The 27,693-nt window shown below is 41.0% G+C and overlaps 1 protein-coding gene across 5 annotated transcripts in view; it reads right to left on the bottom strand.

Annotated features, from left to right (window-relative positions):
- Window positions 1–27,693, bottom strand: part of FBXW11 (F-box and WD repeat domain containing 11) — a 130,958-nt gene that overhangs the window by 20,688 nt on the left and 82,577 nt on the right. For 3 of the 5 annotated variants that reach the window (XM_006053697.4, XM_006053700.4, XM_025270844.3), the window contains 4 exons: window positions 20,442–20,504; window positions 17,143–17,368; window positions 7,589–7,775; window positions 6,624–6,714 (listed from right to left, as the gene is read on the bottom strand). In XM_006053697.4, the coding sequence (XP_006053759.1) occupies window positions 6,624–6,714; window positions 7,589–7,775; window positions 17,143–17,368; window positions 20,442–20,504 (567 nt within the window). The remainder of the gene's footprint in view (window positions 1–6,623; window positions 6,715–7,588; window positions 7,776–17,142; window positions 17,369–20,441; window positions 20,505–27,693) is intronic. The other 2 variants (XM_006053699.4, XM_025270845.3) reach the window with 1 other exon arrangement.

A 27,693-nucleotide genomic window follows, 5' to 3' on the forward strand; every position in this document is an offset into this window, starting at 1 on the left:
CACCACTAACATAAGTATATACTAACAACCTGTGTATCTATGCAAAACACTGACTGTCTTGATCAGTGAGAAAATACACTGAAAATACCACATGCTGACTACTACAGAAAGAACTGTGTCATCCATTTCTAATCTTCCACAGATTGAAGCTCCTTCAGAGGAAGAATGGCACATTCCAGTCCTGATTTTCATTCTTTCATCATTCATTCAACACTTAGTGAGATGTTGGATACTCCAGGTACTGACTGACCGACTGTGCCAGGCAAGGGGATGAAAAGATTGACAGGAAGCATAGCTGGATACACACTAAATCATGTTTATTTGGTTCAATGATCCATGCATCTACCTTGGAAGGAAGTTCTCATTACTTCCCTTTTACAAACAAGGAGTTTAACTTGCCTGGGGCCACAAAACTAGTAACTGGATGAGCTGGAAACCACACCCAGTTCCTTCCTGACTCTGAGCCTATGGTTTTTCTTTTAAAATATGCTGTGTCCACAAAGTATAGAGGCAATGAACACAGAACTTAGATCAGTAACGACTCCACATAAAATATCAGTGTCAAACAAGATTAAAAACTGTAAGTGCTGCAGGACTTAACGGGTCTTATATAGTGCTATGGCCCGAGACCAGTGGGCAAAGTTTAATGAGGAGGTGGGCCATGCCCAGAACACTAGGCCTATCCCTGGCCGTGGATGTCAGGGATTTTCAGGATCAAAAGACACAATGTTTCCACTAAGGACAACCAAAGTATAAATTCCTGATTCTTGAAATTAGGGACAATAGGGACTACAATAATTGGTTATACTAGTTCAAAATACTTATCTGAGTAGTTAAAAGATTAATTAATTGCTTAAGTGAAGAAAGGAGATAAATCTCATGGTTATTCACAAAGTTAAGCACTTAATTACTGGTTCTTCTGACATCTAATAAACCACATTTCTTATTTTGAAGGCAACAGCTTCTGTATGCTCTAAAATGTTACAATTTACTGAATGTTATATGCAGGTGACATGTTTCCATAATCCTATGCCACGTGTTTTATACAGCTTATAATATTCATTTGATCATCATGAGTCTGAAGCCAAAATTATTATTCTCATTTTACAGAAAAAGAAATTGAGCATTGGCGATACGGATACATATATACTTAAAAAGAAAACGCCTTCTCATTTTTGGCCTCCGTACTTAGCACAGGAAGCCTGGAAATGCATGCCCTGTTCTCAGAGTTCCCATACATGGCCTTGAGAGAGGGCAGGATCACGTATTTCCAACAACCAGGGGGATGCAAAGAGGTGCCATGGAGGTCCCAAGAGCAAGAAATAGTTCATCTGTCCATCTTTTACCAAATGAGAGCTTCTTAGCCACCATCATCATCTCTAGTGCGTCTATAAAATGCCAAGACATAAAGCCACATTTCAAAAACAAACAAACAAAAATTTATTGCACTATGGCTACTGCTATCAAGGTAGACGAAAGACCTGTCTGTATAAGCAACTTTATAAAAAGGGATCCAGACAATAAAGAATCTCTGAAATTGAACTCAGTGCTGGGAACCATTTAGAGAAATGCTGTATTTTTAGAGTGACTAAGCCACTTCAGCATGCTAAGCACACCAGGAAAATTCTGACTTAGAAGGCAGATCTACTGGTAACAAGTCTTATTCATGACCAATGACTCCTGGCAGTGGTTACCAGTATTCAGGCTACACTCTTGGGGCCCAGAAAGTTGCTACTGAATGTGACTCCATATAAACCCAAAGTATTTCAAAGATGAATACATAACCTGTCTTCTCAATATATTTGGTATTATTTTTAAAATTCAAATCACCATTCTTAGTTTTAAAACATACACAATTGCTTTAAAATATTATTGAATCAGTAAATAGCTTTGCTACCCTATATTTCAATGAATAGAAAAAGCACATTTACTATCACTATTTTTGGGGGGAAAAAATGTTTTTTTAACTTTGGTATGGGAATCCTCAAAAGAATTTCCTACATGCCCTCCCACTACTCTAAAATGTTTTCTAGAACCCAGTGACTTGGTTATAGACTATTACTGTACTTCAAGTCCTGAGGACACAGCAGAGAGAAGCTGGGTATGGTAACACGATCAGCCGCGGTACCCCCATCCCCTGAGATGTCTGGACGAAGAACACTACCCAACATAAAGGGCCAAGCCAGACCTCTAGCTCCAACTCTCAAACAAGAGCCAGAGGCCAGAATCTCTCAAAAGCTCTGCTAGAATCTCTCAAAAGCTCTGCTTTCATTCTAAGTCAAGTAGATATTAGGAAATAGCTTAGCTTCTCAAACTGAGGAGGAGCCTAATTTTCTAGAATATATTTCCAAATTTTAAAAGAAAAATCTTACCAAATAATTTTTGATGGTCATTTTAGGAAGTTCCCATCTAGGGCTATTTTAAAAATTATTAGGTTCCTGAATCCCAAAACAAAAGCAGCTTGTTTCAAAATGCCAGGAAAGGGACACGACAGCAGAGCCGGGAGCGGACTGCTCCGCTGCACACCAACTCGGTGTGACTCCTAAGACCTCACTCTTCTCAAGTCTCAAGGCCACCCACAAAAGAAAGCAACACTCCCTGCTGACTGTGCCTGCCCCAAAATACTACCTACCACTATATGTGACGACCTCAACTCTTATTAGAATGCTTATATAAGCCAGGTCTTTTTCAGAAAAAACAGACCTTTTAAAATGGAAGGCAGCCCATTGTGGCAGAAAATACCTAGGTCAATTAGCAGTTCTGGCAAATGACCTGGGACTATTTGAGCTGTAGTTTTTCCTCTTCTGTAAAAATGGAAACTGTATACTTCCTCAAATCTACTGGGAGGAGCAAATGAGATTACGTGTGTAAGGTGTTTATCACAGTGCTACAGATGGCACCGGCGATGCTCTTCTGAGTGTGTAGAGAACAATGACCAAAGGAGTGGGCGGTGACCAGAAAAAGTCTCACCAAAGTGCTAGGAACTGCTGTCTCGGTCTAGGTTGATCTTCAACGCTGATCAGCCGGAGCCCTCCCAAACCATTCCCAGGAAGGGGTTCAGCCTTCAAATGCAATTCAACAATTACCTTAATGTCAGCAGCAGGAATACAGGGCATACACAGGTGCACCTTTTTAATGATACAGATACCTGCCTTTCACTTGGACATCCTGTAGTATGGCTACTGTAGAGGAATATTTCATGTTTTTGAGAACTTTTAAAATCCCCTTACCCTGTGCAAATTTTCAAAATAACTGGGAAAGTAGCCATGATACACAGAGTATACAGCAGCATTTAAATTGGCAATAGAGTGAAAACAGATGTCTGAGTATGAAGGAATAACATTATTTTTAGAAGCCTAAACACAACTGGGTGGGTGGGCAAGTTTCGGCATTTTCTGGTTAGGACAATGTTAATATCAAGTCTGCAAACCACAAAAAAGCTCCCCACTTTCCCTGAATAAAATGTGGTTTATTAAAAGGTGCGATACAACACACCATCATTTTACTAGTGGTCTGTTCCAAGGAGAGGGCTTCAAAGGCTTTAATCCAGAGAATTTAAAAAAAAAAAGGAAAAAAGGCATTCTACATGAGAGAGTTTGTCACTACTCTGAGATGACAAAGAGAAAAATCCAAGTTTAGGACATCAGAACTCTGACTGATTGAGCCTACTATAACAACTCCCATCTCCCTGTCGAGGAACGCCTAAGGGCATGGAAGGACAAAAGGGGTTTTGGACTAAAAATTTTGGTTCTGACAATTTGAGAAATGAATTAAATCACTGTGGCAAAGTACCTAACAGTAAGCTCACTATTAATAATGATGATGATGGTAACAATTAAGACTCTAGAAAGCAATGGCGATATGGTTGTTTCTTTTAGGACTGTGCCTCAGGTTTTCCAGGAATTCCTTCTCAATTCAGAGGCTCTCTAAACTCTCTCCCTCCCACCCTACCCCCTTCCCCTTTTCCCTTCTACCCGTGTGTGTGTGTGTGTGTGTGTGCGCGCGTGCGCGCGCGCGTTCACGTGCATGTGTGTGGCAAGAATACCCATGAGAGATCAAACTTTGCAAAAAGCTAAGAATTCTTATTCTCTCCAGGCTTCATTTCTTATATTCTCATTTCCTGAATAATAAGGCTTGGCTACACTAAGCCAGGTTCCCTACTCTTCTTAAAAATTAGCCAATTCCTCTTGGGTCAGTGCGGAAGGGCAAGGTCATCTGCTTGTCAGAGCCAAATATGGGGATGTATAGATGACAGGAGCCAGCACATGAGCTAGAACTGTCAAGGCAGAGCAAGAAGGAGAGAAAGCAGAAGGAGAGAAAGCAAAAGGGGCTGTGAACTGGCAACCCTGCAGAGTATGTGGGAAAAAAACCGACTCTAAGGTTGTGTGTGGATGGTATCTTGTGAGAATTACAAGCAATCAATAATCTATATAAATCACACAACACAGTTCATGAGTATACTGCAAGGGCTCAGAAGAGAGTACCTATAATTATTATAGTTTGCTTGTGAGGGCTTTATACCAGCCACGTGGTAACAGCCAAGCCTGTGAGTCTCCCATTTGTTTGATCCAGGCATCACTGAAACAACTCTTTACTTTGCGTGTCCACCCAGGAGAAGATAAAACACACTTATAAAGGAGAGGTAAAGAACTCTACTTTGATGAAGTACCAGTGATCTCTAGTGTAAAAAAAGCCGTACTGAGTGCAGAAGAACGTAAGGTTGATCAAACTCAACTACCCACTGCCTGTGTGATCATGGGCAAGCTATTTAATCTGGGTAAGCCTCAGATTCCTCAGCTTTAAATCAAGACAGGGCTTACCCTTTCAAGCACTGTCCAGAGTGTAAAATGAGAAAATGCATTATATAACGCTTAAAGTATCTATGACAAGTAATCACTCCATACGTAGTACATTATTTTTATTATTATTACTATGAGTGAATGTACCAAAGTATAAAACACCAACCCTTACACTAAGAGATCTAGCCCACAAAAATCTGGAGGAGACTCTTGTGGCCTACCAGTGGGTTTCCCTCAACCACACTCTAAGAACCACTGGGTAGACCACCGTGATGTAGGGGTTTTGCCCTATAGCTCCGTTTTCCCTCACATCTGCCTCCTCCACTAACTTTAAAATGTTATTTTAGCCTGAGGAAATGGTTATGTTAGGTGGTGTCACATACTGTCATGCCACAGAAAACTGAATTCATACTGTAGGTTATGACAGTACTCATGAGAATTAAAATAATCTATGTCACCAAATCTTCAACCTGATCAAAGTCCTTGCAGAGTTCCTATTTATTAATGATTGATCTTAGACATCACCCTTCTTATAATGAAGGACTTGCTAAAAATTATTCAAGGAAATTTGGAGATATGTTATAAAGAATAGTTGGGAGGAAAAAAGTAAAAAGTAATAGTTTCTAAGATATATGCATAAGCAGTCTTAGTAAAACTCCATAGGGGTAAAAGACAATCCCTCTTACCTGAAACACACACACCAATTTAAGGTCCAAGCTAACACTATGTCTCAGTTACTAACACTGTTGGAGCAATTTATTCTAAGCTTTGAACTGTCAGTAAATCAATTAATTCCTATATTTTAGGATGTGTCTGGCAAAAGCTTTAACTCACTTAAAGCTTTTACTTCCCTAAAAGGTTACTTTACAGCTCATTTTAGGGAACAGAATACTCAAGACAACAGCTTGCATTTGAAATAATGATATTCCAGTCACATTCAGATTTACCATTAACCAAACAGTTCCATTAGTTCACATCACATCTGCCTTAAAAAGAAGTGGGCGGCTACAAAAAGCACATGCTTCTCTATTAATGAATTCTGGCACGATAACTTTTATGCCTATCACCTGGGGGTGAGGATTACTTCACATGTGGGAAGCCGAGTGTAACTTTAGGGGTGATACAGCGCTGCCTAGCCAAGGCTGAACTCGCCAAGGAGGAAATAGTGAAGGAACCAAGACCTGCCAAAAACACATGTGAAAGAGTTAATGAGAAATGCCTGTGCATGTCTTTCCTGGTTCAAGGAAAAGGGCTAAATAATAAAACCGAACTAATTAGAACACATGAACAATATCAAACATCTCCAATGTCTCTCATCAAGTTCACAGAGTTTTACTGGTCTGGGGAAGTTGCACTCAAATCCAAAATGGTCCACGAGTGTAATTTGCTCTATAAAAACCACTTAACTATTGCTTAGAATCATATTTGAATCCTTTTAATGAAAAAGCATGGGAAATTTACAGAGGAAACTGAGGCTGTGCCTTCCCTGGTTCTCTAGAGGTGGCTCAAAAAGGTGAAACCACGTTTACCTGAAAAACTGGGCCTTGGATTTTGGAAATTTCATCAAATTAAAAAGGTAATTTTGGATTAAGGTTTCAATTAACTGGCAGCCTTGCAAAAGCATTTCACATTTTAGAAAAGTTAAGACTTTTTTTTAATACAAAAAGGGACTATCCAACCTGAAGAATTACACACTGTAATGAGCAGATCACACATTGTAACATATTTGCTCTAAGACTTCACCTTAAAAAAAAAAAGACCCATTCTATGATTTTTAGATCAACTGAACACTAAGCCCATAAAAAAGATAAATCATAAAATTACCTCTATATCCTGGATAATCTTTGGGTATAATGACCTATAAAATGAATTGGGAGGGCCATCTGTTGGTCTGTTTTTAAACAGGTACTGATCCCTGGCAAATAAAAACAAACAGATGTTACATTTTTGCACATAAAAGGGTGAATTTTATTTAAACATGGTGCTTACAAAGTTGTATCTTTCAAGTCTTTTGATTTGCATTGAGCTTTAACAGTTCAAAAGCAGGATTTCTGACAATTAAAAGTGCATGTTTGACATAAGTTCAACTTACAGTTCTTTACATGATCCCAACTTTTTATTTTCTGAATACCCAACACGATAATCTAGCCTTTCATTCTACAGTTCAATAAAAAGGGCTAATGTAGCTTTGTGAAAAATCTAACTTAGTACATATCAAATCTCTTCCTATAAAGGAAACACAGCCTAGCCACCACTCAGGCCACCGCCTGTGTGTCCTGGCTGTGGCACTTTCTCTGCGCCAACTGGGCCAGGCTACTGACATGTACGGAGCTAGAAGGCTGGATTTCAGAGACGGTGGGTTGTCTCTGAAAAATCCTGCCTGTTGTATACCTCCCGTCTTCAACCAGGATCGATATCTAACAGCAAAATGGCATGATCTGACTTTCTCATGACTCTCCCTTTTCTGTATCTATCTCTTGGTAATGGTATCAACGCCTTAGGAAAATGTGAAAGGAAAAGCATAAACATATAGCTTTGAAAAGTCAAACTGCTCAAACTGTAGAATACATCCAACACTTAATAAATATAAAGGAAATATGCATTTCAGAAGAAGTTATTCTAACAGCTTTAACTTTCCTCCTCTCAACTCTTGACCATGCATCTTTCTCTACTTGTTTAAAATAGGCCAACACATTAAGCCAGTATTTATAACTACATTTTTTAGTACTCAAACTGACCCTAGGTCAAAGAAACTGTCTTTCAAGGGAACAAGCAACCTGAATACTTACCACCCTCTTCTTTCTGAAAGTCCCTTCCACAGAGGATCAGTGCGCACCATTCGTTCAATCAGCTTCTTCCAAAGCATTCCTTCAGAGATCACTCGCTGCCATTCTTTACACACCAGCTCTGCTGCACACAGAGATCTGGCATCCAGGTAGGAAAGAATGTTTTCCGCTATGTGATCTAAGCCTTGCTCTACAAAATACAAAAAGCAATGAAGGAATAGAAAGGGAGACGGAAATGTACCAGCTACCATTTCCTTAAAGCTAAGAGAATAAAGAAATCCTGAACCAGGAAACATACTTGAGTAATATCAGAAGTTCCGCAGATACACATGTACATGAGTACCTAAACATACACACTTCTTTTTGGTTCTGATTTTTCAAGAAAAAATAACTGATATTATCAGTTGCTGGGTCTAAAAGTCAACCCTGGGCAGTTCTATATTTGTCAGATATTCTAACAGAATATTTATTTTCATTTTCTTTTACAGAACTTTATGGGGCAATGACACCCCAAATTTTACAGATGAGGCAGAGAGAGGTAAAAAGATTCATGGTTTCACAACTAGAGGACAGTGAAGTCACGAGTGGAACTCTGATCTCTTCCTCCGAAGTTTGCATTCTTTCCCCATTGATTTACTGCTTCTCATAACAAATCATCCCATTAATTCATGACCTATGTGAATCCCCTGGGGCTAAGGACACAGAAAGGTGGAACACTAACTTATATGAAAAAGCTTATGAAAAAAACACAACAATCTAAGAATTAAGTCAAGAGTACTCAGTTGTACTTTTGTCAGTCACTTTTCTCCACCTCTTTCTTATACAGGTAAAATCCTCAAAACCATGAACCACATCCTAAAAATTCTAACCCTTAGGAGATTTAATCCTACACAATGCAAGTATCCTTTCAAAGACAACCAAGATTCAGCCTTTGCCTGACACTCAAAGGCCAGACGAGCCCTGCGGTCAACAGTGTCGCCGCCTACACACCCCATCCAGTGGTTCTGGACACGTCCTTCTGCAGCCCCAAGAAATAAAGCTTTCCCCAGGTCTCCTCTGCGTTGCAGTGGGAACACTAAACATACAGTCGGAAAATTCCAATTTCAAGTCTAGGTTCACCACCAAGAAGTTCTATGACATGAAACAAATACTTAAAGAATACTGAAACATCCCTGCCCCTTGTCTTCTTTACCATGTAACATGGCAATGGCCAGTAACTATCCTTTCTCATATTACCTGTATGAATCAACAAAACTTTGTGATAAGATTTTAAAGATAACAAAGCATCATTCAAGGTTAATATTTTCTTTTTTCACCATAAACAGAAGCAGTATAGTCACACTAACTTGACAGGGTCTAGGTAAATCATTAAACTTTCAGAGCCTCAATTTCCTCATCTGTATAAAATGAGGATAATAATTTCCCTTATTTTGAAAATATAATGAGATGATGTATAAAAAATGCTTTACAAACTAAGGTTTTTTCCCCACTCTTGAGTATTTACACTGTTGATTATGGTTTACAGCCCTTCACATACTGGTTCCACTCTACACTAGATCTAATACTCGAGTCATGATCTGATAACAAAGACTAGCTACACTGGGGTCCCTGTATTTTCTTGTGCCTGTCATTATATCAAGAGATAAGGCAATCAAAGGTTACACTGCCTTCATCTAACAGCCATGTCACAGCAGACTCCTAAGATGTTAGTAAGCTGAACTGAAACCTTACGCATCTCCCCATAAAATGTCTATTAAAAACAATTCCCCCTAATTCTGCATTGGTATGGCCAGGTTAAAAGGGGAGGGCAGATTCACACAGAAGTCTACAGTTATCCTCACTATAGTTCACTTTCTAAGACCCTTGAATTCAGCCTCTACAATTCTGATTCCATCACCCAGAAGTGTGGACATTCCACACCAGATCTGCATGACGGGCAAATGTAGTCTTATTCCAAGCTGTTGGCAAACATGCTAAATGGGTCAGAACCAAGGACAGCACCCGTGATTCTCTATTTCCCTTCAGGCTATTATACATCCATTCACTAAATACAAAGGACCAACCCTGAGCCACCAGTTCCATAATCATCTGGATTGTAGACTATTTTCCAGCCCACATCTCTCTATTCAGTCCTCAAAGATACTTGGGGAAACTGCCCCATGAAGACACTGCCATCTTTACATTATCAGGTGAATCTGGTATGGTTACTCTTTGTGTTCCCTTGCTGGTGCTTACTACATAAAGTTGGCATTGCAATTTTTTGTTTACAAGTTGGCACTACCTGCTTTGTGTCCCTTTTTAAACATACACAACCCATGTTCACTTTGGAAAAACTTTGCCTATAAGAAAATATCTTTAAATCCCCAAACCTCACTGCTCAAGAGATAATGACCTTTGACATTCTGTACACTATATCCTTCTAGGCTTACATAATACTACATAGTCTTTTCAACAGCTAATTAACTTTTGATAACCCATTTGAGAATTTGGCCAGAATGAAACATCAAATTCAAAATCCAGTATCTCCCCAATACGCCGTCTCCCAGTTCTCTAGTTCTTAAAAACCAGGAAACTGGCTCCTCAGTCATCTCTGGGTCCTGTCACGCAGGAGACGACCAAACACAGCTGTACGAGGTGTATGTGCGCAAGCGCACCCAGCAGCTCTGCCCACTGGTTTGCAATTATTTCTCAATGTTTCACAATTCTGAAAAAAACCACCTCAGGTTCTGTCACTATCCTGGCACACAACATCTCTAGGTCTACTTGTTACAGGGGCTGTGTGTTTCCTAAATATCTTCTTTCTTTCTTGGACAATTTTTCTACCCTTCTAGTTTTAAAGCCATGGTTCTTAGTGGCAAAAGAAAATGGGATAAGTTAAATGAGGAGCGAAAACATGCTGTTTCTTCCTATCACCACTTCACCATGTATTCCAAGTACAGTATCCCTTCATTCTTCTCACTCTTGCTCCAAATAGTGGATTATTTTATTTTGTTTTTAACTCTCCCAAATTATGTAACCATTTTAGACAATTTCACATTATTCAGGGCTTGGACTATTTGATACCATTCTCAAAGATTCAGGCTACCATTCTGTTATCTCCAGGCCCCTTTCTTCCATCTAAGTGTATTTAAAGTGAGGAAAATTCACGGAGAATCACAGGGGGTTCTACTTGTGTCTCTCCACTGACAAGACTGACAAACTATTAATCTGAACTTCAAATTTCAGAATCTCTCTACCCTCTTTGACCGTATTTATTTTCACAGTCTCCACCCATGGCCTAATAAACTTAACTCTTCTCAATTTTCCTAATTCTGGGGTACTTCTCTGTCTGTCTTCTAGTTTCTACACTTAACATTAGCACACAGTCACTAAGGTTTATGCTAATTCCAATTATAAACCAAACTCTACTAATTGGTTATAAACACACCCCTAACCAACACACCTCTCAAATCCTCTGCTGAGAGAGAAAACAAATAGATAAGAACACATTATATGCTGTCTTTTCAGGCCTCAATGGCTGCCACATCTTCATGGTCTGAATATTAACTGGGAACGCTGCATCCAATCCTTCCACCTGGCTGGGTAGTCTATGAGCTGGTTCTAGGAAGCCTGTGTGGTTATACTTGAACCATTTAGGGCTAGTGATTTGAGAAACAATAGTAGCAAAAATAATTTCTGAATATTCTCATCAACTGAGTCAGAATATGTAGATGGTAGGCCCAGGAATCTATCTTCTTAAGAATTCAGTTCAGTTTAGTTGCTCAGTCATGTCCAACTCTTTGTGACCCCATGGACTGCAGCAAGCCAGGCCTCCCTGTCCATCACCAACTCCCGGAGCTCGCTCAAACCCATGTCCATCGAGTCGGTGATGCCATCCAACCATCTTAGCCTCTGTCGTCCCTGTCTCCTCCTGCCTTCAATCTTTCCCAGCATCAGGGTTTTTTCCAATGAGTCAGTTCTTAAGAATTATCACCAGATAATTCCTACATGCTGGGAACTTCTGCTTTATAGCAACAATATCCCTTTTAGTCCTCACTGATGTTCCCCTGCCTATGGGCGATCAGCAAGATTCTGCATAAGGAAACTCATTATTAGACACATACCTCCTACTCCTTCAAATGCCACTGGTCCAGTCTAGCAACGGCTCAGTGAAATCGGGGGATTTATTTCCTTTTGCTAATACTTTAAATTCACTCCATCTTTTTAGGGTGCAGCATGTTTCAGTCTCTTGGAAAATATACTGGCTATAGAGCCATATAACCTCGTGGAAGCAAATCAGTTTTCCTTTTTGGATCTCAGTCTTCCATAAAAGAAGAGTAATATTAAATGCTTAAAATGGATTATCTCCTATAATCAGCATGATAACCCTCTGAGATAGGCTATCAATAGCCTCATTTTATAGAGAAGGATCTTCCTAACCCTGTTGGGAAGGTTAATAAGAAGAGGTTATTCAGGAGTCAGATACAGAGCAGACATTTGGTAAACACCAGTCTCTCTTCTTCCCTCTTGCAGAAACTGCCTTAGCTGGTATCAGTGGTTAAGGAAGCTAAGCAGTACTCCCTTCCCTTGTTATTTTCTGTGGAGAAAACATGACATGCCTTCCCTGGCAAGTCGCTAAGTCTTCCCTAATAGCTTGGAGTAAATCTCATATTCCTTAAATACTGAAAGAACAGGAATCACACAACCTCTATTTGGGCACCTGGGAGTAGCCACTCCCAGGAGCCATGAAGACTTTATAACTTTCTGGTTTCAAGACTATTCAGAACAAAGAGGTTACTGACTAAGGTGGCCCATTTGCCTAAGCTAAAAAGTGCTCTGAGGTGTTACAACTAAGCATTTTCTTAAAGTATCAATGTCTGGCTCTCATTTACTCTACAGTGCTGAGACTCCCCCATCTCCCACAGCAACCCCCTCCCCAAGGCAATAAGAGGACACATTATGGCCTCGGAAAATGAGTCCAGAATACTGCACACACAGTGCTGAAGACGTGCTGCTGGTGCTAATTATACGCACCAGATGAAGGTCTGGAAATTTTTCAATAATAAATTAAAACAATTAAAAGGCAAAATTTCAAAGCTCAGTATGTAAATAACACTGCACCAAAATGAAACTCAAATGTGTAATGTCAGTTCAATGCCCTTGACTATAGCCAGTTTCAAGACAGCTGCTTAGATCATACAATTACAGAAACTTTTATTATTTTAGAAACGCATTTCAAAGAGCAGCTGCAAAGAAATTTTCTTCCCCACCCAGCCCTGCTGTCCCTCCCCCTCCCTAGTCACAAACCTAGTTGTAAAACCTGAAGTCAGAGACTTTCTTTCCTGACAGCAACAGCATGTCACTGGATTTCTTTAACTTGGAATATACTGACCTAAAGATTCGGACTAAAATGAAGTAAAATAATGCTCAGGTCACAAAGTCCAACATTTTGTTATGCCAACAGAGTGGCACACACACCTACCTAAATGATGTCAGGATGAATCAATTCGGAAATCAGTGGGTGAATAATTAAAACTTCCTGGCAGTAAATCGCATTGCCCCTGGAGAAGCAGGTGTTTCCTGCCTCTCTGGACTTTTTTTTTTCCCCCTTAAACTGTCATCCTCAGACTACCTACCAGATGCCAGGCATATTATGTACATTATCTTTAATCCTCACAATATCCTATTAAGTATTAGTATTATTCCCATACTGATAAGGAAACTCCAAAACGTGAGCCCACGTATCAGGTGCAGATGATGGGATTCAAACGCAGGGGCCGTAACATGCAACAATCGGCCTCTCCACTGCGTCACACTGGAAATCTGGTCCTGCATATTCTGGTACTTCCACAGCTCCCAAGACCGCTGATCTAATCTCTGTCCCATTTACAGTCTGTAATGGTTTATCATCCTTACTTGGGGGACAAAGGAATAAGCCATGGCCACAAAGCTAAGTGTTTTTAAAATTCTTAATTGCTCAGACACCTCACCAATACTTATCATCCTTCTTGAAGTACAATCTGTCTCTACTTCAAATGGTATAAATTTTCCCTTTAACAACAGTTCTTACAAACCACAAACTTAGCCTGCAGAAATTGACATTGCAGACTAAACATTTACCATGATTTTTAAAAAAGCATATCATAATTATCACTTTTTCCACTGAACCAAAAGGAGCCAGAGACCACAAACATTTTCCATTTTCCCTATACTGACAGGTACGATATTCACAGCAAGTATTAAAAAGTGAAAACTATAGACCATTTTTATAGAATTAATGGTTTTTACAATCAAAAGAAGTCTTAAGTTGACTGTCAATTTCAACAAAGTAAAAATTCAAACTCAGGATCATCTACAGTAAAAGCTAAACATCAAACTAGAATAACGATTAGTAAGTACTCCACACGTTATTAAATCTAAGCATGAACAAACACATGGACCTGTTTCTTCCCTAAAGCTCTTTTCTTGAGGCATGGTCTGTGCTAAGGAACTAATGCCAGATTTACTCCAAGTCTACGAGACAGCAACTAACACAATCAACTCGGCCAGCTTGTCCCCAGCTATTAGATTCATATGTATGATATATACTGACACATGTATATATGTTCAGATCAAATCCTGCTAAAACAAATAGCATTTTAACAAAAATATTTCCATGTCCCAGCCAATGGTCCATTCATTTCATATAATATTCAGCACCACAAAATTCCACTTTAACAGAGATATGGACAGTGCCTTAAAATTCGCTGTAATGAAAACTGAATTGTGTACAATTATACTAACCATATTTATATACATAACACATGTTCATCTGCTCTGTCTCTTCTCCAACTCTGCACACTCCCCAAGAGAAGGGGCTGCCTCTGAACTACACTCTGCATATCAAGAGAACTTCAACAGTGCCACCTCGTGGATGTTCTGTAAACACAAGCTGGGTTCTCTGCTATTCTAAAATGTTTGAGAAGCAAATTATAGACAAAAACAAAACAATCGAAAGCAAACAAGCAAACAGAACAGATCTGCTTGGAAAAATGGAAGCACAGCTTCATTTACTTAAAAGCACTTAAGAGGAACAAGTCCAGGGGTCAACCTGGGCTAAAGGGAAGTTGCTATATAAAGGGAACTCAACTCGGGGCTGTGATGACCTAGAGGGGTGGGATGAGGGCTGGGGCAGGTTCAAAAGGGAGGGGACACAGGTATACTTTTGGCTGATTCACACTTTTGTATGGCAGAAGCCAACACAGTACTATAAAGAAACCAACCTCCAGTTTAAAGTAAATTTATATATATATGAAGTGAAGTGAAGCTGCCCAGTCATGTCCGACTCTTTTGCAATCCCACGGAGTGTAGCCTGCCAGGCTCCTCTGTCCATGGGATTTTCCAGGCAAGAACACTGGAGTGGGTTGCCATTTCCTTCTCCAGGGAATCTTCCAACCCAGGGATCGACCCCGGGTCTCTGGCATTGTAGGCAGATGCTTTTACCGTCTGAGCCACCAGGGAAGTCATACATACATAAAACAAAAACGAGCCTGTCTCTTCTTGGTTTGGGTGCAGGCTGGGTCAGTAGAAGAGCCTGGATGACGGGGCTCTGCGTTCGAACGACACACACAGAGGAGCTGCAGCACACGCGCGCCCGCCTGGCTTACACGCACCCACGCTTCTCTCATGCGACTACAAGCGTCTCTCTCCTCGTCCATGCGCTTTCTCTTTAATTAAAAGTACAAGTCACTGAAATGGATTGTAAGCCATGTAGTCTATACAGAGTAATCTTAACTGCAAGTGATTTCAGCTTTCACACTAACTTTGAACCAACCCCCATCATCATCACACAATCACAATAACCAAGATGTATGATCTTAGGCATTTCATCCAATTTCTCTGATCCTTGGCTTTATAACCTATCTAATGAAAAAACAGCACGAAATGACACCCAAAGTCCCTTTCAGCAATTAAATACTATGATTCTAGAAAAAAGAGGGTTCCCAGAAATACTAATTCAAGAAATGAGGAAAAAAAGGCTATTATTTTCAGCACAAAAAGAACAGCAGGCTCAAATTTTCCTAAGCTAACTCTCAAATATCCTTCAATACTACCGCTGTAGAAAGTGAACTCACAAGTTCTGGAAGCAAGGTTAGAAACCACAGGCTGGCATGTCCCTTGCAGCCCCAGGTCTCAGGCCTGGAACACGAGCCCAGGGCCTGTTCACTGTGGGAGATGCTTAGACCATGGAGCTGTGATGCATTGCGCACGTGTGCCTGCTGAGTCTCCTCAGTCGTGTCCAACTCTCTGCAACTCGATGGACTGTAGCCCGCCAGGCTCCTGTCCGTGGGATTCTCTGTGGGCTGCCATCTCCTCCTCCAGGGGCTCTTCCTGGCCCGGGGCTGGAGCCCACATCTCTTATGTCTCCTGCACCAGCGGGCAGGTTCTTTACCACTAGGGCCAGCAATGCGCTGTAAATCAATCAGGCTAAGCGAGAAGCTACTCTTTGAGGAGCCATCCAGAAGCTCTCACAAAGGGGAGGGCTGGGAGCAATGCTACTGGTTTTTCCTTGGCTCTTTCTAGGCCAATCCTGGCATGGCAGCTGTTACTTCCAGGCTACCCTGACAATGTCAGAGGAAAGTTTTCTGGCCAGCATTCTCAAATTCTCTTCAAGAGTAAAACCTCTCTATTCTACCTGAACAAATTTAAAACCAAAAAATTTTAAAACGAGGGAAAAGAATTAACAAGTGATCAAAAAATCAAAGGGGGACGAACAGGCAGAGCACAGAGGGTTTTCAGATCCATGAAACAATTATATAGGACACTATAATGACAGATACATGTCATTATATATTTGTCAAAAGCCAGAGAATGGACAACATCAAGAGTGAACCTTAAAGTATGTATTCTGGGTGATCCTGACATGTCAAATGTCCCACTCGGATGCAGGATGTTGACAGTGGGGAGGCTGTGGGGAGGCGGGTGGTGAAAACTACTTTCTGCTCAGTTCTGCTGTGACCCTAAAGTGCTGTGAAAGTAGTCTATTCAAAGAAAACAATGAGGGGGTGAGGAGGGAGAGACCAGGGGGGTGAAGCACACATTCAAGCAGGGGTAAGGCAGTGAGGGAGAAGATGCAGAAGTGAGTTTCAAGAAAGTTACTGAGACACGCTATCAACTTCCCCAATGCTTTGCTGCCATTCCCTAAAAGTCACTTCAGATGTAAGTGAACATCTTAGATTTGAGGGCACTTTCCAAACACTGTAGGAAAAACTGTCCCGTATTAAAAAACAAATACTGTATTACAAAGGCAAAATGCAGACGGTATAGAGATCACATCAAAAAAATATATATAGCAACAGTACTAACTAGTAGTCAACACTATTAATCACAGAAACTGCCTACAGTTCCTAGATAGATGCTAAATTATAACTCCTCTTCTAGTACCACATATCAAAATACAGTGTGTATCCCAAAGAAAGGCTGTCTCACACTATATTCATTCACTCATTCACTTTGCAAACACCTACTTGGCTCCATCTAGGCTCTTGGGATGGGCATTCTTCCACTTTTCAGCTTTTTTTACAGACAAACATGGTTACCTGGTAAAGCGGTAATAAAGTCCCGCTGCAACATGGGCTTCAGGTAAGAGTTAATATGTCCATGCTGGTAATGACACATTCGTGAAATAAGGTGTTCCACAAATTCCACTTGATCTGATTCAGACCACTGGTCAAAATATTTAATACACAAGTCTTTTTCTTTTTGATAGTTTCCTTCTGATGGCCTCTTTCTGGAGACGATCACTGATGATGTTCCATTACTTATCTATTTTAGAAAAACAAAAGAGTAATTAGTTTGACAAGGAAAATGAATCTAAATAGTCTTCTCATCAGAAACATATTTTTGCCATGTGTATTTATACTTAAAATGCCAGTTTTATCCTAAAGCCAAACTCATTCCTTTATTAATTCAGGCAATAATTAAAAATGTATTCAGAGATCATGTACTCAGATTAGTCACTAAAGTAAATGACAAAGTCAGAATTCTTTGTAAAGTTAAATGGTGTCCTAAATTATCCTCCTCCAATGCTTATTCCCAAACCATGTTGTTATCAGTTAATTGATGCTGGAGAAGGCCATCTTAGAAAACCTGTTCAACTTGACTATTGACTATTAATGGTATTTTCCTTCCTCAGAGTTGAAAGGTAAAGATACACGCATTTACGCAAACAGCTCTCATACTTGTGCATGCATCAGATAACAAAAGAGTGTATTAACAGAGACCGCCAGGGGCCACTCTGGAATAGAGCCCTGAGCTAACGTCTAACAAGTTCCTGGATGCTGCTGCTGCTGCTGCTCTAAAGACTGCACTTCAGGGACCTCACACTCTCTGTAACAGAGAAACCAGAAAGCAGTTCAGTCTAAACAGCTTCATTTTACCTAACAGTTTCAATCGCCTCTGTATTATTTCCAGGGCTGCTAAACTGCTGACAAAATAAGTTTATAGACTTTCATTCCCTCTTTCTGATCACCGACTCTGAAAGTTACCCCAGGCAAACCACATATGCCTGAAAACGTCCTCATCTTATTTAGTCTGTTTGTGGATATCCCACAGACTCCTATACTAATGGCTGCATCTCTCATCAAATCTACACGGCCCGTGCATACAACCAGTACATTTTTTTAAAAACTGAAACTGCATACACTGCATCTGGACAACAATATCCAAAAAAATCTAAATCCCTAGACTGAAGCCACAACTGCTTCTGATAAGGCTCAGCAACTTCCCTGTTTACAAACAAAATAACCTCAATACTTTGGTCAAACACTGTCAGGCCATGTGTCCATCACTATTCTGACAGCCTCTTCATGTGTAACTAGAAGGAATACAGACAAGAGAATTGTGAAAACCAAAGAGTTGTGTCACAAACGTTCGTTAGTTCCATTAGGAGCTTGTCTCAGAAGTCTTGCATGGGAAGAACCAAGAGCTTCTGTTATCAGCATATCCCCTAACAAAGTAGACTGAACCCATCCCAGAAAGAAAACATCCTTTGTAAGTATCCAACAGAGTCTTTGACCGTCCTAAAAATCTTTCCTATCTGATGCAAGTTCTTTTCTCGACATTTATAGGTATAAACCTGGAAGGTCTTTATGTCCCTCCTCCTTCGTCTCACCACTTCCTCATCTAGTTTTCTCCCTTGCATTCTTTGGGTGGTGGAGAGCTCACTGACACCGGGCACCACCAGGGGGCAGCACTGGGCGGAGATTTTTGACGCTTGTACAACATTTGTATCAAACAGGACCAAAACAGCAGCATTCAAAACAGTCAGATGAAATGAAAATTATTTGCTGTGGTGAAAATCAGCTAGCATAGGAGCATCTTTGCTACTTTTACGCATACTAATGTTCACCATAATGTTATATTAAAGAAAATTTAGAAAAAAAACTACCCAGTTACAGGCAACTGGTTCAAGTGAATTATAATACATCTACACAAAGTACTATAAAGCGGCCATTAAAATTAGGTTTATAAAGTAAGATTTTAATAAGAAGAGAACATGTTTATGAAGTATCAGGAACAAAAGAATTTTATATAGCATATGATCACAATAATCTGCGTTAAGGGGTACACGCCAAGACAGAGTAAAGAATAAATATGAAAATGGTAAAAGTGCCTCATTTTGCGAGAGAAAGCTGTGTATTTTTTCCTTCCCCTTTTCTTCCTATATTTTTTCATAATAATTAGCCAAAATAACTACGTCCCTCACAGGTTAAATATAAGTATACGTCCCTAACAGGTTAAATATAAGTACAGTAGCAACTACCATTTGTGTACTGCTTTGTAATTCACAAAATATTTCCACACTCATTATCTCACTGGATAAGCAAAAGGGTTATTACTTCATTTTCAGAACGGTTCCTAGCCCTCTAGCCTCCCTAGAGCACTGGTATACCATTAACTAGTCTATTGAAAGACAGATGAAAAAAAAGCCTGAAAACTAAAGTGTTAAGAACCACTGTGAGTTGAAAAATCAATAGTAAAGTAAGAGAATCCTGTTGCAAAATACCAAACGTGAAGGAGGGAACAGAAGTCAGTCTGCGCACAGTTCCCCCTGAAACGACAGCATGTGCTGAACTCCACAGCACACTCTCCATTTCTACTTCTAGCCACCTGCTTGACCCAGAGATCTTCCTAGAATTGCTCCACTTTGGTACTTTTCATCTTAAATTTGTTGGGGACACTTAATTCTTGTTAATAACTAAATTACTCCTTTGCTTCAACTCAAATGAACCCAGAGAATATTTTCTTTATTAATCATTATTGTTTTCGGATTTAGATTTGTTTTGCCTGCAACTGTATCTTCATGAAAGGAAAATTATGGGTACCATAATGGTTGATGAAAAACATCAAATCATGAAATGTATATGCTCTCTATCTCCCACCTTACCAAAAAACTGGGGGATGGGGAGCGCCACTGGCAAACTAAAATAGAGCCAGGAGAAAAGGAAACTGAATTTAAAAGGAAAAGACAAACATTAAGAATGAAGTGGGGGGAAGGGTGGTGGCTGGGAGAAAAGGCCAGTGCGTACACTGGTGCGTGGCAAGGTTCCACTCTGGTGACAAAGGACACCACCACATTCGTGGCTTAGACAGTGGCCCCAAAGACTGAATATCTCTGGGCTGCAACCAACTTCAGAACCTTGGTGTAAACTCCCAAAATCTTGATAATGACACTTCCCTAAGGAGCAGACGATAAATTAGGGTGGATTCTGAAACTAGCAAAATTGCACAAAAGAAAAAAGTCCTTGGCTCTACGCTTCACTGAGGACAGGAGCTGAGGGAGCATCTTATCTGCAGTAAGTCAGGTGCTATCTTCTCTGTGCGCCGCCATTCCTACCTGCCAAAGAGTACTTTTCTTTGGGGACTCATCTTCATTTTGATCCTCCATAACTGAAGTGTTCTAAGGGGGGAAAAACAGGTTATTTGAATTATGCCGAGTTTTGCAAATCCTAAATAACTACACCAAAATGTAATTTTGAAAACCCAAATTAGAGTGTACCAATCAATACCAACCCAAAAGCTGTTTGACTTACGGCTAACACATGCCATTTTGGGTCAACAGGGGTGTTTTTATCTTTCATAAATAAATACAGTTAGTGGTTGGACAAAAGCAAGCATAAACCTATTTATGAAGGTAGGGTATACTGAGAAAACAGGCTGAATTGAATTATGGGAGTGGGGTGAAACTACCTCAATCATTGCTGTTACTCTTGTAACTCACGGAAAGAAGCCCCAGAGACCCACTAAGCTCCTGATGACTGCACAAAACATTTACTAGCATGTCTGCTATTCAGTAACCCACCCCAGCCATCAGCAATTAGAAGTGACAAAGCCCTGGAAGCCCCCTGCCTCTCTCTTTCCTCCCCTGATAGTCCTGTTTTTCAGGAATGGCTTTGCAGTCTCCCCTAGCAAGCATGGTGGGTGCCCAGCCTTTGCCCTTAAGAGGAGGATGCTGTTAGCCGGTAACAATCTGGCTTGCCTTGGGAATGCATTAGCTTTTGATTTTTGTGTTTACTGCACAAAGAGGCACTGTGTAATTATTCTTTCTGGTGACCCAGTCGTTCAATAGATGCCCATTAACTAGAGATTATACATGATTGGATTTTCCCTTTTGAAGCTCCCACCTAATAGCTAAATGGAAACTTAATGAGAAGGGGAAGTGGGAGAGTTGTACTCTGAAAGGAAGAGCAACTCATTTATGGATGGCAGTCTCTCTCTTCCCAAATCTAAAATTTCAAGATTGGGGTATATAATTTAAACTACAACATTTGTCCACAGTATTAGTCAAAAAGATCCTGTAGTTCTGTTGAGGTTAAGTGTTTACAAGACCCTGTTTATTGCCTATAGAGGATAAACCTCTCTCTTAAATTTTCCCTCTTTTTCCTTTACATTCTTCAAGTTGTAAAATGTTAAAAGACACATACAGTATTTCCAAACAATCCATCTGAAAACACCCAACGCAGGCGGTGGCAGAAGAATCACCGCGTGACACCAGTGGCCTCACAGCAGGGTCTGATCTCACAGCAGGTCTGATTAGAGATGCGGAATGGTGGAGTAGGAAAGTCAAAGGCTTTGCAAGAAAAGAGAGGCTAGAATGGGTGGTGGGGGAGGAAGGGGGGGAGGGGGAGAGGGAGAGGGGGAGGGAGAGAGAGAGAGAGAGAGAGAGTGAGTGTGTGTGTGTGTGTGTGTGTGTGTGTGTGTGTGTAAGAGAGAGAGAGAGACATCCTAAGCAGGTTGTTCCACGCATGGACAAAACAAACCACACAAAGTCATGGGCATCGAGAGTAGCAGTACAGTGGCTGGTGTGTATGGGTATTCAAAACCTGTTCACACTCTGCTACTTTCCCTTAAGTGTTATCTTCTCACGATTTTCTGACCTCAGACTCTGAAAGAAAGATTCCAGACACTTGCTTGCTGGATAGGGAAAAGCCATTGGCTTCCTCGGTAAAACCTTACAGATCACAGAACACCAAGGTCTGCAATGCAGAAGGAGGGCAGGAGGGCAGGGCTCCATATGTTCAAGTTGACTGTGAGTTAGAAAGGAAGGCAGTGTGCCCAAGTCGACTGTCAGTTAGAAAGGAAGGCAGTGTGTCCAAGTCGACTGTGAGTTAGAAAGGAAGGCAGTGTGTCCAAGTCGACGGTGAGTTAGAAAGGAAGGCAGTGTGCCCAAGTCGACTGTCAGTTAGAAAGGAAGGCCAGTGTGTCCAAGTCGAAGGTGAGTTAGAAAGGAAGGCAGTGTGCCCAAGTCGACGGCGAATTAGAAAGGAAGGCAGTGTGCCCAAGAGTCCCAAGCAGGTCTAGAGTGGTGGCAGTGAAAAATGATCCTGAATGGAAAAAGTGGGATGAAGAATATGGAAACAGAAGTAGTATTCCTCTCTCCAAGTATTTCCCTTTTACTGCTATCTTGAAGGACTTGTGGATTAATAAAGCTGGCAGGTTTCCACAGGGGAACAAAGCAAGTGGAAGCAGCGGGAAACGGGGAACAGTGTCTCAGTAGACCACGGGGGTGTGCCAGGTAGTCACAGAGGCATGGCAACGCGCGATGCCACCACGGCCTGGGTTCTGCAAGAGTGGTAAGAAGGAACATGAAGAGACAAGCAAGCCGAGCGGAAGATGGATGGAAAGAGACGTGCAGTGTTCTGAACTCAAAACTTTAAAAATATGGGAGCCTGAATCCGCCAGAGCTATTCTGACATAAGCTACCTTCCTCACTCTTTCATAAGTACTTTCCTCACTCAAGGAGGAAAAAAAAGACAGGCAGACCATACAAGAAACAACTATCTTTCCACTAAGAAAATTTAGTTCTTCCTTTCAGTCACTCCAAAACAGAGAAATAGTGTTTACCGAGTTGAGAAGGAAACCACCCCCCCCCATAAAAATAGCAACTATTCTCTTAAGGCTTGACAAAAGTGGATAAAGTCATACATACAATTTAGTAAAACCGTATTTAAGAGAGTACTGTGGGGGCTAGAATACACATTTTTTCAATTTCTCTTATAAGTCTTCAGCAGAAGATGTCAAAGGGAAGAATGCTGCAACACTGATCAGAGGATCTTTTCCAAAGAGCAGTCCAGGTGATACAAGAGATGCTCAGAGTGAAAAGGGCCCTGGGGTCTTGTGAAGCTTGAGAAACGCTGCAGGCTCCTGTGCAGGCTCTCCCCGCGCCACCACCTCCTTCTCCCTCCCTCTCACCCCACCACAGACACACACAGACCACAACGCCTTCAGCAAGACAGCCTTCAGCAAGACACTAACCCTTCACCAAGATACTAACGTGCTGTTAGTCACTCAGAAGTGTCCAACTCTGCGACCGCATGTACTGTAGCCCACCAGGCTCCTCTGCCCATGGGACTCACCAAGGCGAGATTCCTGGAGTGGGGTGCCATTTCCTTCTCCAAAGATATTAAAGGCTCTGTACATCTCACAATTTAAAAAAATCAGGTTAGATTAGTTTAATCCAGCTCCCCCTAATTTACTGGATATGGCCACCCACCTCCCTGCTCTGCTGTTCAATCCCTAACTAAGAGCTCCACGCACGGGCACACACTGGACTGGGCCGACAGCATGGCATGGTTCCTTCCTCCTCCCACATCGCCACATGAAGACTCTGGGAGACAAAGGAAATGCCCACTTTTGGTAAACACGACATATACCTTTCCTAGTCCCCATTATCTTTTGCCACCTGCTATATGTGGGAATTGGAGAAGGCCCTAGCACCCCACTCCAGTACTCTTGCCTGGAAACTTCCATGGACGGAGGAGCCTGGTGGGCTACAGTCCATGGGGTCACTAAGAGTCGGACATGACTGAGCGACTTCCCTTTCACGTTTCACTTTCATGCACTGGAGAAGGAAATGGCAACCCACTCCAGTGTTCTTGCCTGGAGAGTCCCAGGGACGGCGGAGCCTAGTGGGCTGCCGTCTATGGGGTCGCACAGAGTCGGACACAACTGAAGTGACTTAGCAATATGTGGGAATAAGAATGGATGGCAAGAGTAGAATTTTCTCAGAGCCACAGTTATTTTTTTCTTTTTAAATCACTTTGACTTTTATTTCTTAAAGGTTTAATAGATGAAAGGTCACAAGTTCAAGGATGAGGTAAGAATAAACAATGAGCCTTCCTTCCAGGAGAAAATAAAGGTGGCTTCCTATATCCAGCTCTCAGATTAAACCACGAGGTAAACCAATCTGAGACTTGAAATCCTCTTTAAGCCTCCGACACTTCTGGGAAAAGAAAGTTCTTGGAAATACCAACATGGCTTAATCACTTCCTACCCTCTCATCATCTCTTTCCTCCTACACCTACCAAGAAGCACCACATGCATATAAAACATGTCGACCTTCCTACTACCAACAGAAGATACAATCTAGTAAGAATCAGCTAGACTCTAAGGCAGTTCAACCTTAGTACTAGTGACATTTGGAGCCAGATTAATTTCCTGTTGCGGGGGGGCTGTCATGTACAATATAAGATGTTAAGTAGCGTTCCTGGTTTCTCCCTACTAGAGCCCAGTAGCAAATCCTCCCCAGCCCTAACTGTGATAGCCAGAAAGCATCTCCGAATGACTGCACATGTCAGGGGCTGGGGACAGGGGATGAGGGGCAACAGAACTGGCCCCTCCACGTGAGAGCCACTGCTCTAGGGCTATGAGCTCCTAAACTCACCTTCCTGGGAAAACACACTAAAAACACTGCCACCTCAGATCTGGCCTTTCTCTTCAGGCTTCTTTCCTTTGACCCCTGTGACAATATGTGATTTCTTTAAACACAGTTTAATCTATGATCAAGTAATTTATGGAGTACACACGTATCTAAATTCTGGGATAAATCCTGCTTGCCATTCAATTCCTATTCAGGAAAACTGATATTAGAAGTTCTTTATACTAGAGATTCTTGGGCTTCAGAGTATGCATGAGGGTGATAAATATCATGAAAGTGAAAGTGAAGTCGCTCAGTGTGTCCGACTCTGTGCGACCCCATGGACTGTAGCCTACCAGGCTCCTCCCTCCATGGGATTCTCCAGGCAACAGCACTGGAGTGGGGTGCCATTTCCTTCTCCAGGGGATCTTCCCAACCCAGGGATCGAACCCGGGTCTTCCACATCCCAGGCAGACGTTTTAACCTCTGAGCCACCAGGATGGCTTCATGAAGTCATACACAAAAGTATGTATACATTCCTCCAGAAAGATCCAGAGTTTTCATTAGATCTTGAAGGTATCTCAAATGTGATAAAATAAAGCATGTCTTTGACCAAACAGGAGGCCAGGGTGAATGGAGCCTAGCTTTATGTGTTTTGCTTTGATTTAAAGTTCTCCCAGGAATTTTTATGTCTGTCTCTGCTTTAAAATTACCGCTGAGGCACAATGCTGTAGTCCATGTAGTACCACCATCCTAGGGAAACGGCACCGATGCCACTGGAACAGACTCTGTCCCAACACGTGGTATTTCCAAACTACCAAACACCATGAGATCTAATGTCTGTTCCTTCCCTTATAAAACTTTCAGGAGAAGATGCCAAAATGAAAATGCTGCTCTCAAGCTACACTAGCCAGAGGATCATTTCCAAAGAGTATTCCAGGTTAACACAAGAGATGCTCAGAGAAAAAAGGATCCTGTGGCCTAATTATGTTTGACAAATGTGGTGTGTTACGTGAGTGATGCCGCACTCCACTCCAGAGATGAGGACACACCTCCCTAAGACACTGAGGTGAGCTCTGTGAAGCGACTGTCCTTCAACAAAAATAAGGGAATTAAGAAAAAGAGATGCTAAAGGTGCTGTAATATCTCTTAGTTAAAAAATGAGGCTAGGTTAGTTTAACCTAGCTTTCCCAAAGTTGTTGGATATGGCCACCCCCTTTCACAAAGCTCTTAATAAGAGCGCCACACAACCCTGACTAGGGCAGTAACACGGCATGACTCCCCTCCTCCCATTTCACCAGACAAACCCTTTCTGGGGGCAAAGGGAATGTCCACTTCGCTACACACAACACATTCCTCTCCTATTCCCAGTCATCTTCCCCAGTCTGCCACATGGGGTTGGTCTCTGTAAAGGCAAAGCAGGCTCTAAGCAGTGATTTATCTTTGCCAGTAGGTGCCACCAACTAACACAGAATATACTTCAGTTGGAAAATTCTCTACTTTAAAGAGTTACATAAGAGGAATCAACTTCCTACTTTAAAAATGCTACAAATTCTGCATTTTGGCTTCCTGATAAATGCTTATCAGTGTAAGATTCATATCAAAAACATCTTTACTCCTGAGGCGAAGCAAAAACAAAAACCAAAGCAAAACTAAAAATCTTACAAAAGACCTTAGAAAACATGGGGGCATTCTACCGTTTTTTCCTGTGTTTTTAAATTTTTGGATTTAAGAAATTAAGGGCAACAGATACATGGTGCAAAATGCTATCAGATAGCTTTATTTAGTCCCTGCAACAGGCTTGTTTCCTACATTATCTTTTGCTCTTCAGAAAAAATATGAAAGTAGATATTCCAATTTTACAGAAAAAATTGAAGGTCAGAGAAAGAAGTAACTGGTTAAGAGTTACCCAGTAAATAAGAAATGTGGGGCTCAGATCTAGGTCTGCTGTGCTCAGAAATAAATGAACTTTCTACACAGAAAAGTACTTCTCTCAGGTGTTTTCCAACTGCTGGCTGCAGCCTATGAAATCAATTTAATGGGCTGTAACCAGCATTTTTTAAATAAAATGAAATTGAATCCGGGCATTCCCCTGCCCACAACGGTAAGCATAACAAAAATCACACAAAAAGGCTAAAAGCAATAAGCAAAAACATTAACAGGAAAATTCAAATTAAAAGGAATGCAAAAGTCATTACTGCAAGGAGAGCAATATTCAAGTCAAACCAGTAAATCACACACAGGGCTTTAAACCTCTCTAAAAGGCAAAAATCTATAAAGAGGATAATGTGTACTTTTATATAATGAATAAAATTCCAAAAAGTACAAAACAATTACAAATATTGAAAAAAAAATTTAAACACCTTTTCATCTTCGACACATCAAACAGACCAACCAACAAACAACACTTGATTTTCCACAGAACATTTAAAAAAAAAAAATGATAGAGCGTCAAGCCAGAGAAGAAATCTCAAATACAGTCAGGAAGCAGGAAGAGATTATATGTTTGAGATCAGACCAAGCAGTAAAGTCTAGATTTAGTCTGCCAATTACTACTTGCGTAAACCAAAGATAAATACATGGAACAATGACTGTCACAGGCATATCAAACACCTTTGAGTTGTTACTGTTAATGCCAGGTTGGCCCCTAACCTAGCCTACACTTCTTCCCCTTAGTGTTAACCAACACATTGCTGGAAAATGAGGTCAGTGGAAAGCCAGAAGCATTCATCTGGAAAAAAGAGGGGACAAACTTGTCCAAAAAAGCAGCCCCTATCTTTCATACTACTCTTGCAACTCAGAAGGAAGTTCTATGCACCATGTATCTATCTACGCACTCATGTCTTTTTAATACAATGATTCCAGCCACCAATAAGTCCAGCTTAATCAGAAATGTTCTCCTCCCTCCACACAAACATTACAATGCAGGAACAAACTAGTGGTTTTCTTTCTA

Source organism: Bubalus bubalis, chromosome 19, assembly GCF_019923935.1.
Source record: "Bubalus bubalis isolate 160015118507 breed Murrah chromosome 19, NDDB_SH_1, whole genome shotgun sequence".
Classification (NCBI taxonomy): domain Eukaryota; kingdom Metazoa; phylum Chordata; class Mammalia; order Artiodactyla; family Bovidae; genus Bubalus; species Bubalus bubalis.